The 26,894-nt window shown below is 36.6% G+C and overlaps 1 protein-coding gene across 5 annotated transcripts in view; it reads right to left on the bottom strand.

Moving 5' to 3' along the window:
- The window catches only part of LOC134527432 (KAT8 regulatory NSL complex subunit 3), a 265,999-nt gene that overhangs the window by 209,428 nt on the left and 29,677 nt on the right, over positions 1-26,894 (bottom strand). For 3 of the 5 annotated variants that reach the window (XM_063360109.1, XM_063360110.1, XM_063360108.1), the window contains exons 5-6: positions 21,212-21,394; positions 3,989-4,250 (exon numbers count right to left, since the gene is read on the bottom strand). In XM_063360109.1, coding sequence (XP_063216179.1) covers positions 3,989-4,250; positions 21,212-21,394 — 445 coding nt within the window. The remainder of the gene's footprint in view (positions 1-3,988; positions 4,251-21,211; positions 21,395-26,894) is intronic. The other 2 variants (XM_063360112.1, XM_063360111.1) reach the window with 1 other exon arrangement.

Raw genomic sequence — 26,894 nt, 5'->3', positions numbered from 1 at the left:
TCACTTTCGTAGAACTGTTCACTTTTGTATTCATTTATACGATCGTGAATGGAAATGACGTTTCGTCCCATTTTTACCACGAGAAATAACAGTAAACAACACATTCACGAGTATGCACATATTTGTAAACACACCACCTTCCACAGACTACACAAGAACGCGGCTTTTATGTGAAACACAGCCAGAAAATGGGACTTACAATTGTTAGCGCGGCGAAGCAGAGATATGGCAATATGGTGGCCTAAAAACTTGTACTCTGCAAGATGACGAACAATCTTCCAGCACGTTGTTCTTTGCTTTGTTTACAATCGCGAGGCACGGATGGCCATTCTTCATTCAATATTAACGAACAATAGTTGTTGTGAATGACGTTACAAAAAGATACTTGTGCTGAATACGCCATAAAATTATGGTTTCTTTTGATACTGAACTGAAACAAAATACAATCGGTAAATAAATTGTGTAGAGTGAAGACGAATCTACATTTTTTACCTTGATTTCGCATTTATCTCGGAATAGTCTAGATTTCGCATTTTATAGCGGAAAAAATATAATTTAGCATATTATCGCATCTATTTTGCGAAAACGAAAAATCACCATCCCAAATTATACAATATATTTAGTTTTTTTCTTTTTTTAAATGGTTAAGACAGTAGAATCAATACCTAACAAAGGTAATGAACGAGGTGCCTGGTTTATCAGTGTTAATAATTAGGAAATTATTATTTTTATTATTCTTTATTTTTTGTTTTTGTAAAACTACTCTTCGATTTAGTACGTTTAGACACTGAACACCAAAATTTTTCAAACAGAAGTCATGCATACCAACATCATTACAAGATATATGTAATTTTTAGACATGTACAAATATTTGAATTTTCAAATACAAATAGCTTTTCATTGGTTTTAGATTCAAATTTGAATAAGAACAATTTGAAATAACGAATATTCAAATAGTAACAAATATTTTAAATAGAATACCGCTTGACTTTGTTGTATACAAAAGTATAATGTTGAGGTTAAGACATTTGTGTGAAATAAATACAAAGTTTAGATGTTTTAATGGAAACATGTAATCAAACACATGAAAAAAAAAAGTTTTTTTTTAAAAAACAAGTATTCAGAGCTAGTTCACAACTGTCTCTCAAAACAATAGTTGCACTAGAATTGAAAATCGATAGCCACAATCGATTTACCACCATGCGACACAATTGCAGCTTACTTGTTGTAGATGTAACTGCAGTGACAAAATATTCATGCAGTGGAGTTTAATAAATACACTTCACAATATTAACTTTTAACTTTTATTGTACCGTTTAAAAATTTCTAATAGTTTTCTATAAAATGCAACGCTGTTTCAACGTAATTACAGCAAATTCTTTTGCATAAAGGAAAATGGTGCAAGTAAAAAAATACATTATACACGGAAATATGTAAATACCAGGTAAATAAAAGTGAGGTTCTACTGTATTTTCAAGAAGCCGTTAGACTACAAATTTACTTTTTTCTTTCCCTGTGTATTTGTTATATGATGTGAGAAAAATGTTTTTAGTGAGATTCCAATTCTCATTCTTACTATTTAAATTAGATAATTATGTTCCAGAATAATTAGCTTTTTTTATTTGATTAAAACTAACAAACTGATATCTCACAAGCCTAGTTATTATCAATACAATACAATTAATAATTTAACTTAATTCGTAGTTAGTGAATTGCTTCAAAATTAGATTGAAAGTCAAAATCGCTGATTCACAGATGTTTAGATGCAGCTAAATGTGGGGATATGCATGAGTTTTTTTTAATAAATTAGACCCGACAAAGAAGTACACTACCCAGATAACTATGTTTATTTGTTATTGTTTTAACAATATTATTTTTTAGAATAATTTTAACTATAATAATTATAAAAACTAATTTTAAAATTAGTATCAGACACTGTTTAGCTAGGTACAAAAAAAAACAGAAATAATGATGTTTTCCAAATTAACTGATGAACAATGTTTCAATATACAGTGAAACCTCTTTAATACAAACTTGAAGGGACCTAAAATTTTGCAGTTTGTATTAACGAGGTTTGTACTAACAGGTGGATATGCTCACATTTATACTAATCGACAAAATCAAGTATTGATTTTTTACTCGAAAATTAGTCAAATAGAGAATTAAAGAGGCTTGAAAAATTCATTGATTTTTTTCTGCACTTTAGTTGCATAAATGTCCTTTACTGCACTGCAAAGTTTGTCGAAGGAAGACAAGACATCAGTGTCTACATCACTAGCAGCCAGAACATTTTCCAAGACAATATTAATGCTGAAGTGGACTTCACTCTAAGAATTTTTAAAAAATATTTCAACCTCAAAATTAGTGTCAGAAATATATCAGTTACTAGTCATTAAAGTTAAATCAGTTGAAAAATAAATAAAAATGGAAGTATTTTACTTAATTCAATTTACACTTGAGAAAAAAAAAACATACGCACAATAAATCTACATGGAAATTAAAGTCTTTTTCATTATCCTGAAGTCTGAAATATGTTTACTCATGTCATCAAATGTAGAGCTGTACTGAAGAAGCCGATTTTGCCAATATTTAGTTGAATCGGCATTTCCACCGACTTCCGATACGCTTGTTAATTTTCGGCCGATATTACTGAAAAACGAGAGAGACTGCCATAACCTAAAAATCCACGATTACCCTTTTCGCTTTTCGTAGTAGTACTGTATTTTTTCAGATCGCATTATTTCTTCGCAACATGTGCCAAACGTACATATAAAAATTTAACATCCTATTTTTCAATAATGTTCTTTATTTTTAATATGTCATAAATAACAACATTACCGTCACGGTAAATATACATCTCGGTTGTTACGGTAACTGTAGTGCAAATGTGGTAGCTATCGTGCTTCTGTAGTAATTATGGTATCGACAAAGAATCTTTAGTTCTTTTTATGGTAATTATCTTAGGATAACAATTGGGTTTGTACTGTAGTTATGGTACATCATCCAATTTCTTCATAAGTTATTGTTCATTTGTCTTTTTTTCATATTTACGTGCTCCATTACTTGGCTGCAGATTTAAGTTGATTTTTACTACTGTTTACTATCGTTACTGTTTTTATGACGGTTTCTTTCTAAGAAATGGTTATTTCTGCAAAATCTTTATGGTTAAACGATCATCTATTATAATTTATAGTGACGGGACCACATATTTTGTACGATCAATGCGGACAAAACGATAATTCTAACATCGGTACAAGCGGACTTTTTTAACCTTAGTTGTATGGCAATTTTGCCGGGACCGTAGAAAGTATACGATAAACACGGACAATCGATACATGCGAGTTCGATAGATAGAGGTTTGACTGTAGACCATTTACCGTACAAATTATTTGCCGTTAACAGAATTATAGTGAAGCTGCGTGCACGTGATTAAAGTGTGCGATTCTTGTTCTAAAATTTCATTCGGTTTATCCGATAATGAAACAATAGTACACTACGTGAGCGGACGTGAGGTTACTTCGTAATACATAATAACGAATATTTCGTATTAACCGTATTGATTGACATTAAATATGCTATCCCAGTCTGAAGGGGAATTAAAAGTGTTCGAATAAATGTGAACTTTGAAATAACCGGTATTTTATTAACGAGGTTTCACTGTACTTGAATGGATTAAAAAATTTAATGATTACATTTTCCCAAATATTAATCAAAAATTACATTTCTGTTATTTGTTCATATTGCATGGCCAGTAATTTTAAATGTAGCTAGTAGTATCAGGTCTTGTATTGGTGGTGATACCGGAGTATTGATAGTGGTATCGCAGTATCAGGAATTGGTATTCAAAAAGGAGGCATCAAAAAGCCCTAGGTTCTACTAAAAAGTATTTAATCACAAGTTTAAGAACAAAAACTGATCTGAAATGCATGATGAAACTGCAGCTGACAGTGTGCACAAGGATATGGGAAGAGTTTGTGCTGAAAGGTACCTGCAAGAGCTCGAGGTAGACAATGAGGTAGTCACTATGTAGGTTGTCAACGAAAGTGGCGTGCAGCCACTGGGTGAGGCGGCTGTCCCACTCGACACTGGCCAGCACCTGCCTCATGCGTCGCACCGCCTTGTTCACGGAGACGTGCCGCAGGATGGGCTCGTTCCAGGACCCGCAGTGGGTCAGCTGGCACAGCTGCTCTGCGTTCAGGAGATTCATCACCTTGGTGTACAGGCGATGCTGCAGGGGCGTCCAGCCCACCCTGGCACACACACACACACACAGCTTCACAGAGAGATGTCAACGTTCACCTGTTTGGAGGTACACAAATAAATAATGTAACCTATACGTTACTGGACTTGTGAAGGTTTATAGTTCAAGTGATATTTTTTAACATTGGTACCCCTGTGTATTTTCTTAAACTACAAAAATTAAAATATCTTCTTATTAAATGGTTTTTCACCTTTACGATGGGTCAGTTATGTAAAATAAATTTAAACTTTGGTATTTTGTTGAATAAATATTTTTAAAAAAAAGTCGGTTAAATACATTTGACACAAGTAGAGTACATTTTCTTGGCGACTAGAATCTTGGATTGAACTGTTTCATGTGATGGCTGCTTGGAGCGCAGCAGTTGACCGCAACCTCAAGGAAGGAATTGGCCTACGTGGCAGAGAAGCTAAGCGTTTCAAAGTTCACACGAGATGGTTGCCCGCCATGGCGATGCAGTGTGGCGGTGATATGACTGTAAATGGCAACACCAACTCCATGACTGTTATCTGCCAGATTTGATCATTTGTAAGGCAGTTCTCAGCAAACAAGAATAAAATTGTTTACAAGCATTGCAATATGGCGGCCAGTAACTTTAACATTTGGTAACAACTCTTTTTTGTGAATTTTTAAACGAAACTTTGGTAGCAACAAAAATTTTAGCGATTTTTTTTAATGGAACTGAATTGTAATTTTTTAATGATACAAATAACCTCTTGCACATTTCTTAGCCTTTTGGAACTGTTATTGCCATATTTTGTGTGTGTATGCCAGATGCCTGGTAAAACTGAAACTGACAGCCTTGAGCGGCTATATACTTAACGTTTTACGTGAGATGGTAAATAACTGTCGATGGCAAGGCGACCTTGTGTGACATCAACACACACACACAGGTGTAACAGCAATGCACTGGTCTAACGGGAGCCTAACAGTAGCATGCACTGCAGACAACGAAATAATGGTTTTTGTTTCAAGTTAAAACTACAGAGAAAACTATAATTTCAAACCAGTTTTTTTTTATATGACAGTGGGTAGTAAAGGTGGCGTTTGCATATTACGCCAGACTGTACGATGTTTCATACTGACCGAACTATAATTTCTTTGTAATTGAATTTAAAAAATTATTGTAGTAATATTTTTAAAATGTATAATTTCTCTGTAAAGATATTTAATTCCAAATATTACATATTTAAGATAGGACACCAGCATTACGTAAATATATTGGTATCTCAGTTTTAGTGTAAAAATTTTTTATTCTTTGTAGATTGAAACAATAAATGTGTAACGAGATCAGCCATGGATAAAGTTAAATTTAATTCTGTACGTTCTATAATACTGGTGTGTTTAGCTTTGTGAATAAATAATTAATTGAGCCCTAATGATGGTGAAAGCAGGTGTTTCTAAGCTTGAAATCCTCTACCTTTTTAAAATTTTCTTTTGGTTCTGTAGTCATTTGGTGCTTTCTAGTTTTTGTTTTAAGATACAATACAAATTTAGCACCTAGCCAAAAACTCCGTTTTTGGGTCTTTAAATTATCTGCTGATAGATAACAACTTCATAACACACATCAATATTTCATCACCTTCATTGAAATTTACTAGTTTGATGCTCTTATGAAACCTACCCTTTCTTAGACTGATTTTACAAAAAGTCTCTGCCATGACTTTAGCTGCACCGTAGCACTGTCAAGAAAATTTATAATTTTGCAATTTGGAAGTTAGTAAATTTTTTCTCATAAATTCTACAGATTTAAATCCCGTACCTTCATGCCAACAATTATTAATTAGTCCACTTTGTCAACAACACTTTCACATTTACTGGTAAAGGATAATGAGGTTAAGGAGGAGGGAAATCTGCAGTTTCGAAGAGCAGGAAGTCACCCTCGGTCCTTCGCCTGCCAGGGCCTGTTTGCCTTCCCAAGTTCCAACTTCCCAGTTCACCCATGGCATGTGCGATAGTGTGGTGGGTAGACAGCCTCCTTTTGGTGCTGCCCTGCCACAGGACAGCTGGGTGGCGGGTGGCTTGGCTGGCTGGGTCTCGTGTGACGGCCCTGAAGTGGGCTCAGCTGGATGGCGGGCCATGCCACCAGATATCGTGTGACGGTACCCTTCGATCAAGTGGCAGTGGTACCCTCGCTGCAGTAAGGCTTAAGGCCGGACTGGGTAGGAGCAAGGAAGAAAGGGTTTAGTTGGTAGCTGGTGGCTGCCAATGCCTGGCCGACCTGGTTCCCGACCAACCAGCCGTGCTCAGTCCTGACTGTTTTCCCGGATGACCAGTCTCACCTGAGCACTCAGGGCGTGGCAGCTATGAGCAGCGCATTCACAGTGGGCTGTTTACCGGCAATCCAATCTTGCAGGATACTCCAGCCACTATGAAATCATTCTACTACTGTGTTGGGAGGGAACAAGTCAAGGACAGAGGGATGAACCCAGAAGACACGTGTTAACTGTCCCTTCCCTCTGGGTCGGCACGGCCTTGGTGGGTGAAAGACAGTTTACAGTTAAGTGTCAAGTAGCAAGAGGGGTAAATCCCTACCGAAGAGAGAAAGGCATGAAGTCAAAAACCAAAAACACATCTGCTCCCTGGTTCGCCTTTGAGGCTTGCCCTATAATGCCACCAGTGGCGGCGGAGCAGAAGGAGGCTGCTGCTGGCAGAGGCAGCAAAAGTCACCTCAGCATAGGCAGCAAGCATGCAAGATGCTAGGTAGGGCTCGTGGCCCTAAGACAACAGGTGAATTCTGCCTGATTGTTGCCTTTTATATGGTCCTGGCCAGAAGGGGTTGTATGGCCGGCGTGAAGGAGGAGGGATGAAGGGTTTCGGTGAGTTGGCCCACCCCTCTTCCCCAGACATAGAGAGGTGGCGAGCAAGTGGTTGTGCGGCAGGTTGCCAGCATTCAGGTGCCGGAAGGGTTCCGTGAGCTGACGGCGTTGCGGTCAGGGAACTGACACTGGTGCCTTTTCATTGAAGAGCGGGCATGCGAAAATATTCCTCAATAGGTTTAACGTTTAACTCATTCGTTTCAAGAAATCTTCTGGCACTAGGGTTTTTAATGCATTTTGTGACATATCTTTTAAAACTATTAAAAATATAATTTTGCAAATATGGGCTTGGTAAAATTATTTGTATTTAATTAATTAATTTAATTATTAATAATACTATTGGAACCTATATCTGAATATGATTTTCTCAGGCTCAGGCCACTATTATTTTTTAGAAATATGTCATAATTTAAGAGTGGCATTTAATGCAAATTTAAAATTAGGGATGGGCCGGTCGAATCCTCGAATCCTCGAATCCCACCGAATCTCTAGTATTCGAAAGATTCGAAATTCGAGGGAAAAGATTCGGGATTCGAGGAAAAATATTGATATAAATGTAGTACTTTAAAAACTTAAATGCTTACAATTTACTTGGCCTGTTTACGTTTTCCTTGGAACACATCCTATTGAGGTACAGTAGAACCTCGTTAATACGTGATGGTCAGGACCGAGATAATCACGGATTACCGAATTTCACGGACTAGTGATTAAAAGCCCGGAAGATCTTGTCAAGCTTCTCAGACACCGGCGTGCAGCTGGGTTACGGCCGTTCACGGTAAGGGCCGGCCGTCTTCGAATTAGTGTCTCGGCTTAAAAATGTCTAGCCATTAGTTCACGGTCATTTACAACAGCAGAAGAGAGAAAGATAAGATCGTGCTGACCTTGCACCCCCCCCCCCTCCTCGTCGTACAGCCGAATGCCAGCCAGACACGTCACTCGCCAGGCGCCTGCCGTGCCACAGTAGGAGAAAAGCCCAAAAACCTGGCCAAAACCTCAAATGACCTTTGACGGGAATGAAAATTGGCTTACAGGGGTTTTCAAGGTCGCTGATTACGAATCTGAAAGCCAAATTATCGTAAACAAAATGGCCGATCCAATATGGCTGACATGAATGTTAAAAAGTTGCCAGATGTCGACAAAAATTGGTATTTACGGATTTTCAAGGTCGCTGATTACGAATCCGCAAGCCAAATTATCGTAAAAAAAATGGCCGATCCAATATGGCCGACATGAACGTTAAAAAGTTACCAGATGTTGACAAAAATTGGTATATACGGGTTTTCAAGGTCGCTGATTACCAATCCGATATCTATTGTTTATAACTTGCAACAAAGAGCTTACAGCAAATTGTTATAAACAAAATGGCCGAGTATCCTGCTAAATAGATACATTAATATATTGAAAAAAATCATCATAATAAAATAAACGTGAACAGTGTATTCTACGCAATTATTATTTTTATTTCCAAAATACATACGGAACGTTTCAAAAATAGAATATTTTATTCTTAATCAAAATCGTAATCGGAGTCGGAGTCGGAGTCAGAATCATTATCCGAGTTTGTATCTATTACAACTCCCGGCACTGCTTCAATCTCTGCGCAAAATGTGTCTGCTGCAGCAGTCACTTTAGGAGCGATCAACATCGCTACAGCTTCCGGCGACAAACTCTTCAGCTTCTTCTGTGGTAGTCTTCTGACACTTGAAATGTACGGATCAGAAGTAACTAAGAGCCGATGAAAAACATCTTCCATAGTTTTAACCCTGGAACTTTTTCGCGCAAAATCTTCTCGATATCGTTTGATGTCTTTGTTTCGAGCTTCCTGAGCATCTTCGGATAATTGGCCGATTGGTAATAGAGCATGAGTTATTATCACTGGACCATGAATTAATAGTTTGTGCACCGAAGTAGGCATGGAGTACCAAGGGTATAATGCAACGGTCTTTCTTGCCGTTTCAATAGCATACTGTTCAAATCTTTCACAGTTTATCTCGTGGCCACACGATATAACTTGTAGGATTACGTACAAGCGTTTAATAACTTCTTCGTTGACCCCCGTTATCGCAGCGGAAACCGTCGAATTTTCAAAGAATCGCCGAGCTGTGTTGCCATCATTGCTGCTGCCGTATCCAGGCTTTGGGCGATCGATATTTAGACCCAATTGCTTCTTGAATCCTTCTTGAATGGCCCTCTTGCGTTCCAGGGTAATTTTATTTTCTTCGGCACTTCGAGCTTGCCATTTTTTAATGCCGAGTTTGTAAGACACGTGTAAGCAATACTCGAAGCACCGTATCCACGCGTGCAGCGTCGACAATCCGAACTTCAAATTTGTTTCATTGATTTCCCTTTGCAATACAGTGTCGATGGCATTAAAATCTTTGCTGGTTGCTCCACACAAATAGCACCGTTGAGCAGATTTCGTCAATGATACAGCGTTGCAAACTTTACCATCTATCATGGTGAACAACAACTTGTACATTACGGAGATTTCTTTTCCATCTATTACACTTTCGAATGGACGAAGTGACTGTATTTGTTCTTCAACAATTTGGACTTCATTAAGTGTTGACTCTGTGTCTTCGCGTAGAAACAGTAGTCTAAGCGGTCTACAAAATCGTGGAGACGAGGGTCTGGGGTTCTTCCAAACAACTATTTCTTCCTTCGATTGTTGATCATAACACACGAGTTGTAATGGCACGACTGAAGTAAAGAATACATGCGCATCAGATTTGCTGTCATCACTGAACGTCTGCTTATATTCACTTTGCCCAGAACTTCCATCGCAACCCCACTTGCAAATCAAGTCCATTTTACGAACATTATCTGGAGTCAATCTTTGAATGAGTACATTTTGGACGAGTAAAATACGTTCAACTGTATGATCTAATAGTGCCTGTAGTTGGACTTCTGCACTACTCTCTGTAATCCTGATTGCATCACGTGGTGGATAACAACGCTTTTTTGCTTTCATCACTTTTTCGTAAGACGGATATAGCTTACAGTTATTTTCCTTCCCTAATCTTCTCATTCCCTGGTAAGTACTCTTGGAGAATTTATATTCAATCATAGCGGAAAGTGCAGCCTCTTCGGATAAAGTAATTTCATCCGTTGCTGAGTAAGCTTTACGATACTTGGAAGCTCTTAAAGGACTCGTCATTGTTACGTCCTTAATAACTTTTGCGGCGCCGGATTGTCCTGAAGAGCGAAGGCTCATCTGAGTAGCGTATGCTAACTCGACCGAGTTGAACGATGTACGAATATCTTGGGTCTTCCTTCGTTTAGACATTTTTATGTGGTTGATTTTAATATGTATATATATATATGCATACGTATATATCACAATTAAATCACAGAAAATTATATATATACACATACATATATATTAAAATAATTTATTTCAAGCGTATAACAGCCGTCTTGTCCGTTATGATGCTACTTCACCCATTCTCAGGTAGAGGCGCAGAGGCTGCTCAATAGTGCCGCGTGCACGCTCGGCTACCGCACGATGCGAAAAAAATCATAACGGACAAGACGCACGTTTTCCGCAGGTAACTCTTGTAAATTTCGAAAGCTTATACATTAAACTAAAGGCCGAGACTAGGAGCTTTGCAAAATGTGACAAAATATATAACTTTTCGGACCGTTGAAAATATAAGTTTTCAAAATTATTCAATTTTATTTATGCCGAAGGCTATACTACATTTCAATCATTTATACATAAACTTTAGATTCAACCGATGTAAAAACATGTTCTACATACCTCCAGAAGTCATATCCATGTTGCAGAATTGAAATTAAACCCGTCACTTTAAAGTTATGGGTTTTTGAAGTCAGCGTTATTTTCGTCTGTTCAGCGCGTGACACGTACACTCTTCACGAACACTAGCTGCCAACTGACGCTGCGGCGCAGGTATACACTTAAAGGGCTTCCCCTTCCACAATAGAATTCAGTTACTAGTCCTCTACCTGAATGACTACTCAACTGACCCTATTTCGAAAATTTATTTTTTGGGGTTTTGGCCAGGTTTTTGGGCTTTTCTCCTACTGTGCGTGCGTTGGCGGGTGGAAACAAACAAAGGGAGACGGGAAGCAGACGTCAGGACATCCCCCTCAAGTTTAAAGAGTAACAAATGTGACAGCTGAAAAGGGGGGCGACACAAAGGGTCGGTACAAACAGCGTTGCAGAGTTTGGCGGCCCACGCGATGGCTTGTAGTGTTTGCCGGCCGCCGGCCCGCGTGACGTTAATTTTAAGCGCTGACAATTTTTACTTCTCTTTTTTTTCTTCTCTTTTAAATTGTCCCGGATTATCCGATTCCCGAATTAGCGCATCACGGATTAACGAGGTTCTACTGTATTGTACTTTTAATTCGTTATTATATAAAAAATGATGAAGCATGTACTGATTTGGGAAACTTACTTTATATTCATGAACATGGATGCATTTGTATTTGTACACATGTATTTTAATCGCAATTCAATTTTAAATATTCTGATACACATTCTATTTATGAATTTTTTTTAGGACCAAGTTTGGTTTGTGTAGACTACCAACATTAAAATATGTATTATCTGAGAATTCCATGATGGCCAACCAATGAATTTGTTAGCCAATCATTTTGAGCAACATAAAAAATAACTAATATTAATATAAAAAATTTTAATGGGTAAACTAGAGAAAACACCCCGTCACTTTTAACTTAGGGCATATTAATCACTATGCTGTAGTGAGGCTTAATTTTAAAAGACGCACAACAATATTTCTTATGGCCTAAAACCATTGAATACAATATGGCGCCTTTCAGTTTCCATTAAATATTTCAGGAAAGCGTTTACCTTCATTTGGGACTTTAAACAAATGTCAAGTTGGTAACTACAAAATATTGTTCCGTCGGATGTTGAATTTTGTTTTCCGATTTCCGTGGATACATGAATCACTGTACTCACAGATAATGCCTGAATGCCTTAAATCTACCAAGTCGGATTCTACAGCAATTGATGAAGTGACCAGATTCTTACGTGATCCTACAGTTAACCCAGAAATAAACATTCTCGAATACTGGAAAACTCAGTCTGCGTGTTCACCCAGGCTACATAAACTGTCCAAAAAATATTTGTGTTCACCACCTGCGACAGTGTTCTCTGAACGTTTGTTCAGCACTGCAGGAAACATATGTGACCAAAAATGGAATCGTCTTGATCCAGACCGTGTCTAAATCCTTGTTTTTTCAAATAAAAATTTAAAGGGTTAAATAATTCTGCATAATGTTTAATTTTTTCTCTTAACTTATAAATTATTTTATAATTAACCCTTGAGAACTGGATTCGGATTCGAGGTACTGTTTGGGATTCGGATTCGAGATTCGGATTCGAGAAAAATGGGATTCGAACCATCACTATTTAAAATATGATTTTTATGTGCAAATTCTCTTTTATACATTTATTCAAAAATAACAACTTAAAAGTCTACTTTTTTGTACATAATTACCCAACCTATAAAGAATTTAGAATATTTACAACAATAAATTTAAACTTTTAGTATATATAATATAATCTTTGACAAAAGTTTTCGTAAGAAAGTACTATCATTAATATATTTACTTATGTATAAACATACACATTAGCAAAATATGAATAAGAGAAATTTTCCTATACCATCTACAAAGTTTTCCCAGTTGGTAATTTCTAACCAACCACTTTCGAAGTATTTTTAATGTAAATAACCTAAGCAACCATATTAACAATTTGCGCTATTTTTAATGTATATAAAGTAATGGTAACAAAATCTTCTAACAAGTATTATAATGCCCTCTCAGAGAATGATTATAAAATGTGACAAAATTATTATAAAAATTTTGTAACTTTTTATTAATTTTTTTATGGAAAAGAGGCTCTCCTTCACAATTACCTCTCTGGACTTTTGCTTAAAATATGTGTATTCACTATAACCTTAATGAAAACTAAAATATAAACAAGAAAATTAACTCCTTTTCTTCTGCCAAGTCCTGGTTAAAAATGATTGTCCTGAATCCAAAAATGGCAAATTTTGGCATTGTTGAATGTCACAACACTGATTTTTTTTTTAAATAAAGGGGAAACAACAAAATGAATACAGACAAAACAACAGATTTTTTAAACAGACCAACATAATATTTTGTAATAATTTGCACATTAATATTTTATCACTGAAATAAAATCCTTCGCTGGGAAATTCTTTCGATCGGTCACTGGCAGAAACCTTCGTTTTAGGCATTATCAAAAAATTTTTAATCACATAGGAAGAATTTAACCTCTTAATACGCAAAAACTTGCCGTGCTGGAAAGATCAAAACAATGCGAATACAAACGCATACCGAATACCAACATACGTACGTGAAAATTAATACCGACATAAACATGTACTATTTATTATTTACAACCGTTACGTTAAGCAGGGTTAATTTTATTTTCGTACCCTACGTACTTTATTTTAAATAAACAGTAAAAGCAATGCGCTTTAGTGTGTAATATTTCAATGATTAAAAACGTAATCTTAGAAAAACATTTTGGACGTTTGTTATTTTTGTATTTACAGAAAGTGAACGGCGGCCATTGTATCATAGTTATCAACATCTTAAATTATTATGGTACACAAGATTAGCATTTAAAGAAAATATTACGTTCATTCCGAGACTTCATTTTAAAATCTATAATGAATCACCGTCGCATATAATATATATGGCTGCTAGTTACTGCCAGAAATATTTGATTGTGCTGAAGATAGTGAATTGTCCTTACAGAATGGAAAAAAAAAAAATGTAAATAATCAGGATAGACGAAATTTCGTGACATATCGTGGATTTCGCACAATTTCGTTTTATTTCGCGTTTTCAGGCGGTTTTCGGTGTTATTTCGTTTTATCGCGCATTACCATATAATCGTGCCTCTATTTAATGCAAATGTAGCGACAATGCATCCATGTTCATGAATATAAAGTAAGTTTCCCAAATCAGTACAGGCTTCATAATTTTTTTTATATAATAACGTATTAAAAGTACAATACAGTAGAACCTCGTTAATCCGTGATGCGCTAATTCGGGAATCGGATTATGATAATTTCATTATTAGCTTTCATTTAATGTGAATTTACAATATTTAACAATTAATAAAAATAATATACATTCACATAAGTATGTTTTATTAATATTAAACATTTTTCATTATTGTCTCTAACAATACTCCAGAACCACACTTTATAGAATCAGTATTAGAAATGAGATAGGCCTATAATCGGAATATCGGGTATCGGGTATCGGATCGGTAAATTTGGAAATATCGGAAATGGTATAGGGTTTTTGGATATCGGGCCATAACTACAATAAACATTTAAAAGTTTGATGAGAGGCTTTTTCTAAACAACAAATATTTGTGGGAATGGAATCCTCACAAATGGCCCAATTTTAAAAGAGAAAGATGAACAATTAGCGCAAAACCTAAGTACACTAGAGTCCCGTTACAGCGAGGTGTCACGGTTCCGGGTTTGATCCTCACTATAACCGTGTCCTCGCTATAACCGAATTGGACAGATTTTGGCCCCCACAAAATAAAAATTAACCGAAAATAGCATAAAAATTGTGTTTAAACCTGTACAATTGGAAAATAACAGGTTATATTAACGAAATATTAATTTCTGTGAGCCGATGTGTGAATTCTCTTTAAAACGATACCCCACAAGTACGGATGTGATCACCGATTGCGTCAAAATAACCAGAATACCCTACCACGCCACGTAAGTATAGCATCTCAGCCCGCAATCGATTACTCGACTTAGCCCGCGGCCGACGCAGCATTGTCCTGCTATCTATTGTCCACGCGGGCTGTCTGCTGGCAGCCATTTTGGTTCGGGATGTTGCTAACAGGCGGCGCTAGTGTAGCGCGATGATTTAATTCCTTACAAAAAAGCAGGAGTGCGGCAACGCACGTACGCCTCAAACAAATTAGTAGCTGGAATACTATATTTTTTTCATTTAAAGAAACCTGATATTTTTTTTAAGAAAATAAATTTGGGATTAAACTCAAACCATCACCACCCCCTTCCCAGACAGATATGCCAACAACTGACCAAAAAAAAGTTACAAGATAACTGTCCTAGCGATTCGGAAATAAATACGGTAGCGCCTACTATTTGTCAGATAGTAAAATAAATAACGTGGCGTGTTTGTAAACATGTCACGACTGAAATAATTCCAAACTAGTTTATAAATATTTGTGTATTATTAACGCGATCAATTAGTAACAAGTATAAAGACGGCTCTGACGTTTTTGGCCTAATATAGTTATAAACAATGTTATTATTCGTTAATGAAAATGTGCCAACAAATTAATTAAGAGTATTTATATTTTTAAAAAAAAAGTGCACATTGTTGTTTAATGGCGTGAAAAAATAGATTTTATCTATTTTCTAAATAATAAGAAATGCGTACAAGTATATGTACGTATATTCAAAGGCTTGGTTTATTCGAGTCGAGCATACCTTGGCCTAGAAGCCAAGCGGAAGTTTGATAAAAGAAAGAAAGGACGGGATTCTATTTTTAAAGCCACGCACTTAGGTGGCGACTGCAAGGTTGAAGAATGTGACAGGTGTCAACGGCAAGATGTCTATTGGCGAGCGAGAGGGGTGAAGATATAGCGAGAGGGGTGAAGATATAGCAGACAAATAACCAAGGCGCGCTTCACGCGATCACGCAGTAAATTCCTCAAAAAGACCTCGTTATAGCCGTGTTCTCGCTATTACCGTGCTCGCTATAACGGGATTCTCCTGTATATCATTTGAGTGGTATGTATTTTTTTATGTAGCAATTCATTTTTACTATTTCCCTTTTAACAAGTTTTAATTGTTAAGTTTTTATCATACAGCCCCTTCAAAAAGTCTCAACAGGGTTTTACTGTAGTTGCCATCTTGTGCATGTTGTCTATGGCAAAGTTTTGTTTAATAAATTACATAAACCAAAGAAACACCATGCTGTGTTTCTACGCCATTCACAATATTTGTTATATGAACGACAAAGTATATGCAGGTATGACAGAAATTGCATTTGTAAAAATATGTGAAAATTTAGTAAAATCGGTAAACCGTTTGAGGGCCTGAAATCCCTGAAAACTGATAAAATACATGAAATTGGCAGGCCTTGGTTATATTACCAGGAAATTTTTCCAACTCCATAAAAAATGATTAAAAAGTAAGCCTGTGCGAATATCAGTTTTTTAGTTCAAATCGAATTCGAATACGAATATCAAATTATTCTCGAATACAAATATTGAGTTCGAATAGTTGGAATGAGAATTGATATCCCATAAAGCATGATATATCACATCACATTACAATATGATAACAGGTACATATTTACTGATACAATGTATGTAGAATCAAAAAACTTACAGTACTTAAAATTTTAAGGTTCTCCAATTTTATAATTACAGTAGAATCCCGCCGATGCGACCCCCCTCTGATGCGTCCATTCCGTTTATACAACCGTTTTTTGAGAAACCGTAAAAAATTTAAGCAGAGGAAGTCGAAAATTTGAGTAAAATCTGCTGAAAAACAAGTCTGTTACACTTTGTTGGGTGCTATGTGTTCACTTTTATCTTGGTGGGAGCTGTACTGTAAGCAGGCAGAAATACAAAAGACGGCTAAAAATAGATACCACCCCTCTAGACTGTCCACGACGCAGTGTCTAGCCGAGCTCGGCGCGTCCACTATTGCACGAAAAGCCGTCTCAGCTGTAATGTTATCTTACGCACCACCGCAAGAAAAGCAGCTGTGGTAGCTTCTGCAAGAGCGTAAGAAACTCTCGTCCGGCCAGCATCCTCCTCCCCTTCCACACCGCGTGTGACAAAAGCCTGGTTGTATAGTCCATTCTCGGTAAAATAAATATTTTTATAGGCTTATACGATTGTCCTTCGCCATTAATAAATACTTTATAAGTTTAAGTTATTATGGTACAATTTGTTTATTAGTCACACATGAGTTTCAGCTGAAAAATCACTAATACCTCAAATTTTATTGAATAGAAAAATTTAGCAGGGCCGTACATATATATATTTTACTGCATAGTTACTTTTCCATCTGCATTCCAACATGTTTTTTTTTTACTTTTATTTTTTACGCTGCGAAGGGACGTCAGCTGTCAAAATAAACATCGCTGACGGCAAGGGCGGGAGCGCATCCTGTCGGTCTGTCGCTGTGATTATCTACTCCAAAAACATGTCACAGCATTTCAGGATAGCATTGTTCTTATATCTTTCGTTTAGAGCCGAATGTTTTCTACCTGATCCACACAAGTTCCTTCGCCATGTTTTGAACGAAAATAACAACCAGCCGGCTAGCATAACCGAACTCGCGTGACGCGAATTCATTTAACGCGAGTATTTTATGTATTTAGATATATATATATATGGGGAGGGGGGGGGGGGGGGGGGGGAAATTGGCCCGAATTCATGTTTATTAGTCAGTTTTTCCGGAAACCGTGAGGGGTCGCATCAGCGGGATTCTACTGTAGTTCGTATTAAAAAAAGTCTTGTTACATCACTACATATTAGCTAATTTAAATTTTTGTGGAGAAACACAAGCTGCTCTACATTTTCGGGGAGTAGACTCTCTCTTCTACTCGTCACAATGTTGCTAGCTGTTGAGAAAAGTCTCTCACTGCACACTTGTGTGGCAGTTATAGGCAAGTACTTTCTTGCTACCACAGCTATGTTTCGGGACAGGATAATTGCCTGAACTGTGTATTATCCTATTGAAAAACATTGACGTAACATGTTAGGCTTTTGGAGTCTTTGCTATGAGTATGCGGCCAGATGTTTTCCACATGGTCAGTACAATTTTCTTTCTCTTCGCAGTCACGTTCGGAACGAAATTACAGTGCCGACAAACCATGTTTCACCCTCTAATCTGAAAACTGTCACCTATAACACCCTGGTTGTGTGGATTTTACAGACACGTATTTATCTTTATCAGTGTGCTGACAGTTTAAATCTATTTTAAACGACCTGACGACATTCTTCTACATAAAATACTAGTGGTGCACCGATGCGGATACCGATGAATCGTAATCGGCGATTATGGGTACTTACCGATTAATCGTAATCGGCGATTATCTTAACGATTACTTTGCCGATTATTTACGTCCCGGCGTAATTAAGTAGGTTTTTACCGTGTAATATTTTGTTACACATTTTAGGATGAAATACGGTAATATTTGTATATATTACAAAATTCATCTAACTCCGTCATATCATAATTACAGATATTTTGTTAAGTTTAATAAATCTCATTGCCTCGAACAATAAAAAAGACATTTTTCCTACACGTTTATTTACGTTTCGTCTTTTGTTTAGTGGCCTTGTACATTACCTATAGCTAGAGACACGGAAATTTCGCGAATCGCGATATCGCGAAATAACACCGCAATTTACCTTAATTCGCGACAAAACACCGAAATCGCACAGCATCGAGAAATAAAACTGATAATAATGAATTAGACCACCCATGCAAGACATCGCGAAAAACAAGTAAACACGACGTTGACGGCACATCGCCATTTTTCTAAGTTTCAACATGGCCGCTTTGTAGTAATGAAAGTAAATAATGATTTACAGTATTCCCGTCACGTAATCATTACAATTTGAAACGAAAGCAGTAATTGCAATCATAAACTAATTAAAAAGAGAAAAATGTACCTGAGCATCAACACAAAGTTAATAAAAAATACCGGCGATGTTTTCAACACAATATAGCTGCCATGATTTTCAACCCGCTGTATTTACACATTAATCTTGTAGAGAAATATAAAATTTTAATTCTTCCTTTCATGTTGAACAGTTAACAACCTCATGCTTTCAACTACGTTTGACTGGCTTGGCAACCTACTCGTTAGAGCTGTAGGTGTAGCAAACCGTATGTATTCGGTACTGACTGAGTAACGGGTGCGCCATCTAGTATCGAGTAACGAAACGTTACACACGGCTGGATTTCGTTACTCGCATTTTTCGTATGCTTTACGCATGCGCGCGCATATTCGATGAATTTACGTTACAAAGAACGATGTTTGTTTATTAAGTATAATATGGAAATTTGTCGTCCAAGTTTTTTACTGTTTATAAGAAAGTATTTTTTACAAATTAGAAATATGTATGTTTTTGTTATTTATTATCGCGTATTTTCACTTTTTTTGTTGTTTTTATCTTAAAAGAGATAATAAAACCGCTCTAATGAGATTTAATTGTTTCTTGGTTAACAAAAACTGTTAATTATCAAATATTGTTAATTGTTTATATTCTATTTATTATTATTTACGTGACGTCATACTGTACGCGTACGCAATACGACTCGATTCGTTGCTGCAAAATAACATTGCATGTTATGCGGTATCAGAAGTAACGAGTAACGTAGCGACACGATAGTAACGAGTACTAATTGTTATAGTAACGAATACATACGGGTACACTTTTTTTCGTTACTTTTACACCTCTACTACTCGTAAACATGAACACATGGCACTACGCCGATTGATAAGCAAAATCAGTGACCTTTAACTGCCGTAACTACACTTCTCAGCAAATGCAATACGACCGCAGAGCAAGTGAATACGGCGTCAACGGGACAAAGAACAGCAGCAAGAAATATTAAAAGAATACTAAGTTGAGACATGCCGTGCCGAGGCAGCGCGCTAGGCGACACCGGGCCGTGCCGAGGCAGCGCGCTAGGCGGCACCGGGCCGTGCCGAGCTGTTTCAAGCCTACAATTTTTATTTGCCAATAGTGTTGACTTTAGAGTGCAGTATACGAGTATACGCCGTGCCACTATTATTTAGCCAAGCAAAACTTGTAGGTCATAAAACCATTCTCAAAAGTTAAAGTAAACATGAAAAACCAAAACAGCGAAATAAAACCGAAATTTGATTTTTTCAAAACGAAATTTAAGGAAAAATAAAACCATTTTTACGGGACTCTACCTATAGCCAGAGACGTAAAATAGATGGCACGCAATCAAAATACCACAAATAGTTGCAGTGGATTCTATGACAATCGGTCTTTTCGAGTCGTAGTAGCGGTACAAAATCATGGTCCCGATACTTTCTAGTTTTTATCACTGCGTTTTACAAACTCGTTATGGGCGTCTTTGGTAACATTATCCGTTGGTTATTTGTATGACGTGAAAAGTGAAAAAGTATTTATAATTTTATATATTCAGTTAACATAAATAAAATCACATGTGCTAGAATTGGTTTTTAGTCATTTTTATATAATTATAGTGAGATGGCGAGTAGGGAGAAAAAAAGTGAAGTGTGGAAACATTTTTCTATAAATTCAAGTGAACAAAATAAAGCAGCATGTTTACATTTTTAAACGGTAATTTCTTGTTGCAACCTTATGTGATAGTCAATAATAATGTTAGTTTTCCGCAACAAAAACTTACCCATTGTAAATTACAATTATTAGACTGTAGTTCAAGTTTTTTACAATAACAAATATAAATAGAATTTAATTTACACTTTGCAATGACTTAATAGTGTATTTTATATATATTTATACTGTTATTATAACTGTATTCTCGATTTTACCTAATCTTGTTATTAAATTCACATGGGAAAAAAAAATTTTTGTGTGCATTATTACACTTAAAAAAATTTCTTCATTATAATCGGTAACTGAATCAGTATCTGTCGATTATTGCTCTCATAATCGGTAATCGAATCGGTAATCAGTAAAGTCATATCGGTGCACCACTATAAAATACGTTAGTTATCGCTCCTAATTACTGTGTTCAAACGGGATTTAAGTGGCCAGATGTAGTAGAATAACTCCACATACATAACTCTAAAACATTACGAAAATCCCGCGGAACTTTTGCCCCCGCCCAACGAGAGAAACCTCCGTGATCCCGAAATGTTTCCCGGTTTCAGTGATCCCACTCAGCTTTTTTCGTAAATGACTGAATATTCGTTTTTTCGAAGTGTTAGTATTCGAAATCGAATCGAATACGAATAATAAACTATTTGTTTTGTTATTCGAAAATTCGAATATTCGCACAGGCCTATTAAAAAGCCAACATTAGACATAAATCAAAGAACAGCCCCGACAGCCGGCACTCACTTGGAGATGCGCTCCTCCCAGTCCTCCAGCTCGTCGTCCACGCGGTAGGCCTTGACGTGGTGAGCCACAGCCTGCATGGCGTGGCGCATGTGCGACATGTCCACCGGAGGATCATCCACGCCGCAGCCATCCACGTCCAGCTCTTCATCGCTGTTCTCTGCCGACTTCCTCACTGCACCGCTGCTATTGATTAACACATTTGCACTCGTTAAACCTCTATGTGACATTCAACTCAATTGTCAGTGACAAGTTTTCAAATTTAAAATAAATAAAAATCTAGGAAAAATTATTTTCAAAATCCATGACTTTTCCATGTGCATAAACACAAACACGTCAATATTTTTATCATTAACACAATTAATACATCAATTTCTGAATGAAAAAAAGCACTAACACAGTTCAAGTATTTACAAGAGAACTCTTTGCTATAGATTTTTCATTATAAAAAGCTTAAGTTTCATTAATTACAATGTTATAAATACTCTGAAAAGTCTATAAACCAATTACTATATGTTACTAATTCTTAGAACTAAAAATTTGGCTACTTTAAAAGTAAAATAATTAAAAATAAACAGATGTACTGATAGTATAGTCAAGTAAAGTACTCATTGTAAAGATCAATTATGTTCAATATTTTTACAAAAAAATACTTATTTGTATTAAAGATTTAAACTCTATAAAAAAAAAAGAACCAATAAAAGCAGCAGAGTCTATACTGCGGTTGTTCTAAAACAGTGTACCAACGTATAGGTTACAGATTTTAGCATTCACATGAAGTGCTTAAGAAATGAAACATTTTAAATAATAACAACTTGAGTACAAGCAGTACATGTTATATTGAAACAGACAATGGAATGAATATCAAGCTGGCTTTAAGCCTCTATCAAACTCCTCTGCCTCATTCACAGTGCATTGCACACACAATCTTAAGCATGTTCTTTGAAATGTCAACAAAAAATTGTGACTGAATGGGAGGAAGAGAGGAGTTATAAAAAAGGGTAATGCCATTGCATGTCACTAAAAATACATATAGTGCATCTAAAACATCAAAATTTCAAAAAGATTATCAGAAATAACACTATTTACTTAAGAATTAATTAAGAGCTGTTTTTCAAGGAGAAATTTAGAGTAATTTTTTCTTAATTTACTTATGAAACATCCATCTCAATAAAGATGTGAGAGACTCAAATACCAGAGTCGAGTCAATAGAGTAGCTTCAGCTCGACTGCGCTTAAAATTCAAGTTCACTGTATTCCACAAGATGAGACTCGACAATATTATTTTTTAAACTTGATACTTATTCAAGTACAACAAACAAAATCACATATAATTATTACGCAAATACTTTACCATTAAATATATATAAATTATTATTTATTACATTTCGGGCCATTTACACAGTTTTCTTAAATTATTAAATATATTTACACATTTACAATAACCGGCAAACGTATTTGCTGCTATTTACGTCTCAAAACAGTAGAAAAAGACCCGCTTTTGGAAGGAAATGCAAACAGTATGCCATAGATACATATCAGAGCAATCAAACTATACAAGAAGAAAATATTTTTATGCCCCCAAATACTTTTTTTTTAACTAGTGCTATCGATTGTGTCAATGTTCAGCATGAACAGAGCTATACAAAAAGTTATACGTCTTGTAGCTGTATTTTCACACCTTTGATTATTTAATCAAAATATTGGATGGCTTAAGTTTTTGTTTATACTGACATCGTTCGGGCCTGCGGCCCCTTTAGAGTCTGATATGCCACGGCCCAAACACCACCACCCTCTATTCAAACTTCCCGCTAAAGAGTGCGTGCGTGTGTGTGCAAGTTGGTCGCCCGGCAAGAGGGTGCTGTAGAGCCCATGCGCCGCACCCCTAAATATAATTAAATGAATCATTGTTAATTGTTTTTATTGTTTCCCGTGTGTGACGTGACGGCAGATCGGCCGGGAGGGTTTTTATGTACTTTTATTTAGAGTTGTGTATTTAATTATAAGGACGCTTCCGGACATTCACGAAGCACACTGAAGGAAACCGAAGCCAGACACTATTTAAATATATCCCTTAATAATTGTAATTTTTATTATCCTTTTTTAATATACAGTAAATGTCACGTAATTTTTTAAGAGTGGTTTTCATGTTACTTTAGTTCCCCGTGGCACGGAATCGCAAATACCATTAACGGCAAATGTTTCGGCAGGAGGATGCCATTGTGGATCTTTGCAACTGAGAGCTCGCCCCAGTCTTCCGCCATCACCGACCGAGAGTAGATGCTTCAGCACTCCGGGGACCTCACCGCTTGTTCATCTCTGCATAGTAATTCTGTTCATTGTTAATTCTATTAAAATCTTTTTTCGTTTAGTCCTCGGTGCTCCTCTCGGTCGAGGGACTGAATTAATAATTACGTTGCAACCATAACTGGTCTTTTTTCCTAAGTATTCTATGTAAGTCGATGTGTGACCACGTGGTTGGTCACTTCACTTAAACAGATTCGTGCCGCAGGCGTTTGTTACAGTTTAAATTGAGTGCGTGTGTAATCGAAGTTGGCCAAATCAATAAGGGCGTGTAAATTTAAATGTCTATTCTTTTTTTTAAATATGTAATACCATCTCAAGTGTGACGGCGTGTGGGACGCCTATGAGCCCATAGCGTAGGGAATAGCGTGCCCGGCGCTGAGAGCGGGCAGATATTAATACTAGGTTGGCTTCAGGGGGGGGGGGGGGTTAAAATCACGTCCCACTTGGGCGACGTCACGACCCTGACGAAGAGTCTCTCATAAGTCCGTGCCCGTTGCACGGTGGCATCCTTAAATTCCGAGCATTCAACGAAAAACCCCCGCTTTATTAAAGATCGGAGGCCACGGCCCCGTATCAATAAATACACAAATGAAATTTTCATTTAGATAATTCCATTTTCTTTAAATATGTGATATGATGTTTGTAACTGCCTAACTATTGTCATTAGGCCTGTGCGAATATCATTTTTTTTAGTTTTAATCAAATACGAATAACAAATATGAATATTGAACTCAAATTGTAAGAATAACAGAATCTATTTTTTTTTTACATCATGTAGCAACTCTGGAAAATTAGACAAATAATATAAAGTGAAAGGATGGTTAGGTTAGGTCAGCTACAATAATTATATGGAAAATACTCGTTGAAATAATGAAATTATGAAGTTAATCATTGTATTTTTAAATATGAATCTAAACTATCTAAACCTAAACTAACCAACCAACCTTTCATTGTAGTTCTTATTCCCCGTATTTTCCAAAACCCGCTACTTAATAGTTGATCCAGAAAATTTTCACTAATTGCATAATACAGTGAAATCCAATGCAATACATTTCACAAAAAAAAAGAATTTTTTTATAATTGCTGTATTTTCAAATTAATTTAGCTATACAGTAGAACCCCGATTATCCGCGACTTGATCATCCGATTCGCGGATTAACCGCGATTTATGTCCATCAAGTCCAATTTTTTAGTTACATATAACCAATGATTCAATATGTATGTAAATGTTAAAATACTTTGCAAAATGTATGTTAGGCGAAGTACTATGACTCAGTCATGTTTATATACACAGAAAGTTTAAAAAATACTAGTACATACATACTATTTTTGTTTGCATGTTACATGAATAGATTATAAACTGGTGCGCGATTCCATGTCCGCATGACCGGACTGTACACTTCCGCGCGCAGCACGGCGCCGTGCCACAGAGATTACCCGGCGCATGCAGACAGTCCATTAGTGTACGTTGTTGAAGCGTGAAGGTGGTGATAATTATTGTATGTATTGTAACTGTGATCTGCATTCCGACGGATTATACCGTAGTATTGTGCGGAAGTGTTGAGCGTAACATTTCATCATGTCATCAAATGAACAGAAAAGAAAGCAAGTGGTACTGTCAATCGACAGCAAAACAAAAATTATAGACAGATTTCAGAGTGGAGAAACGATTGCAAAACTTGCGACTGAGTTTGATGTCAGTAACACAACAGTGCGCGACATCATAAAAGATCGTAAAAAAAATCCTTCAGTTTGCTTCACAGGCTGACACTGAAGTGTGTGTGTGTTGCAACTAGTGCTTCGCACGCAAGATAAATTCAGTCTATTACTTGCTGACGCGGCGAAGTGATAAGACGGTGTTTGTTTATTTCAAAACTCAGCTAAGAGTGAACGGAGAATAGATATAACGACCCCACGGTTCCCGAGATTAGTGTTGTTATAGGAGGTGGTCGTTACAAGATTTCCGACCCATCTGCAACCCTATGTCATAATAGGCCGTTTTTGCACTAAGTCCACGTTCAGCAAGCTAAAATAAAAAAAATCTAACATTTAAAACTAATATAAATAAAGGGGGATAAAAACACCGTGAATTATACAAGACAGAGACACCGTTTCAAAACCATGAAATCAAGTCTCAATGCACTGGTATGAAAAATCTTATCTCAAAAAGAATTTTAAAGGCAGTCGTTCTGTAAAACAATAACCAGCCCGATGGTGTTACTGACAACAGAGCAATGAGCGAAGTATGGCAGCGTCACTTACGAGCAATGAAAAGAATGCATGACCTTGGCAGCTATCAGCTGTCTTGGGCCCTCGGACTGGCCGGGCAGCTAGCTACACACCTCGATGCAAAAACGACTCGCGTGCCCACGTCTCCGCATATGAAAGACTTAAAAACCACTGCTGGCCAGCACTAAGCAGCCCGCTTCTATGTCAACAATGCACACGCACACGCACACAAAGCATGTGTATATTTATATGTAATCTCCGAATGTCCACAGATGGCTGTCTGTGGGCTAATGACTTGAGGCAAGCATGACTCGACTAACCGCGATTTTCGATTATCCGACTCACTCGTCCCCTTCATTAACACGGATAATCGGGGTTCTACTGTAATTACATATTTATACACTAGTTTTCTTTGTTAACACAGTTAAGTCAATTTTTATTTTTGTTCAGAAATATTATAAACACAATTTCTGTTAGTTTCATCTGGAATCTGAAACCATTATTTAATTTTTTTTATATATATGTATACAGGAAAGCACCAGTACAACGAACTTCAGTTAAACGAACACTTCACTTAACCGAACTCATTGTTTGGTCCCGCCAAAAACGTATATAATAACCTTGAATTTTATTTCATCTTAACGAATTTTACGACGGTCCGTTTCTTCGTGAAACAAAAATATTCACTTGAACGAACAACCTTGAGGCACATTATGAAAAAAATTACCATCCAAAAACTTGTTCTTTATTTTTAATTTTCTTATTCAAACGTAACAGCGTGTACGTAAACAAAAACAATAACGGAACTAGTATGTGTGCGCACGTACTATCGAAATTAGTAGATTAATTCTCGTGTTTTGAAATAATATTGGAATGGTATTACGTCCGTTGTACGATACAACTAGTACATATTCTCGGATTTTTCGTTTTTTGGCTACTTACATTACGATAATTTTTGTACGGTACTTTGGCTAACCTGTGTTTTAATTTATTTTTTGAAAGATATTTTTTTCATCACAGTCCATAGTGTTTTTGTCGTGTCTACAGGCGTGAAATTTTTTACGTTTTTCAATAGCGTTGTGTTCTTCAGTGCCGGTTGTAGAAATGAAGCGTGTGACAGAACAAAAGTGTATATGGGGGAGAAAAAAAAA

The sequence above is a fragment of the Bacillus rossius genome, chromosome 1 (genome assembly GCF_032445375.1).
Source record: "Bacillus rossius redtenbacheri isolate Brsri chromosome 1, Brsri_v3, whole genome shotgun sequence".
Taxonomy (NCBI): domain Eukaryota; kingdom Metazoa; phylum Arthropoda; class Insecta; order Phasmatodea; family Bacillidae; genus Bacillus; species Bacillus rossius.
This window is presented reverse-complemented; position numbering and strand designations above follow the sequence as displayed.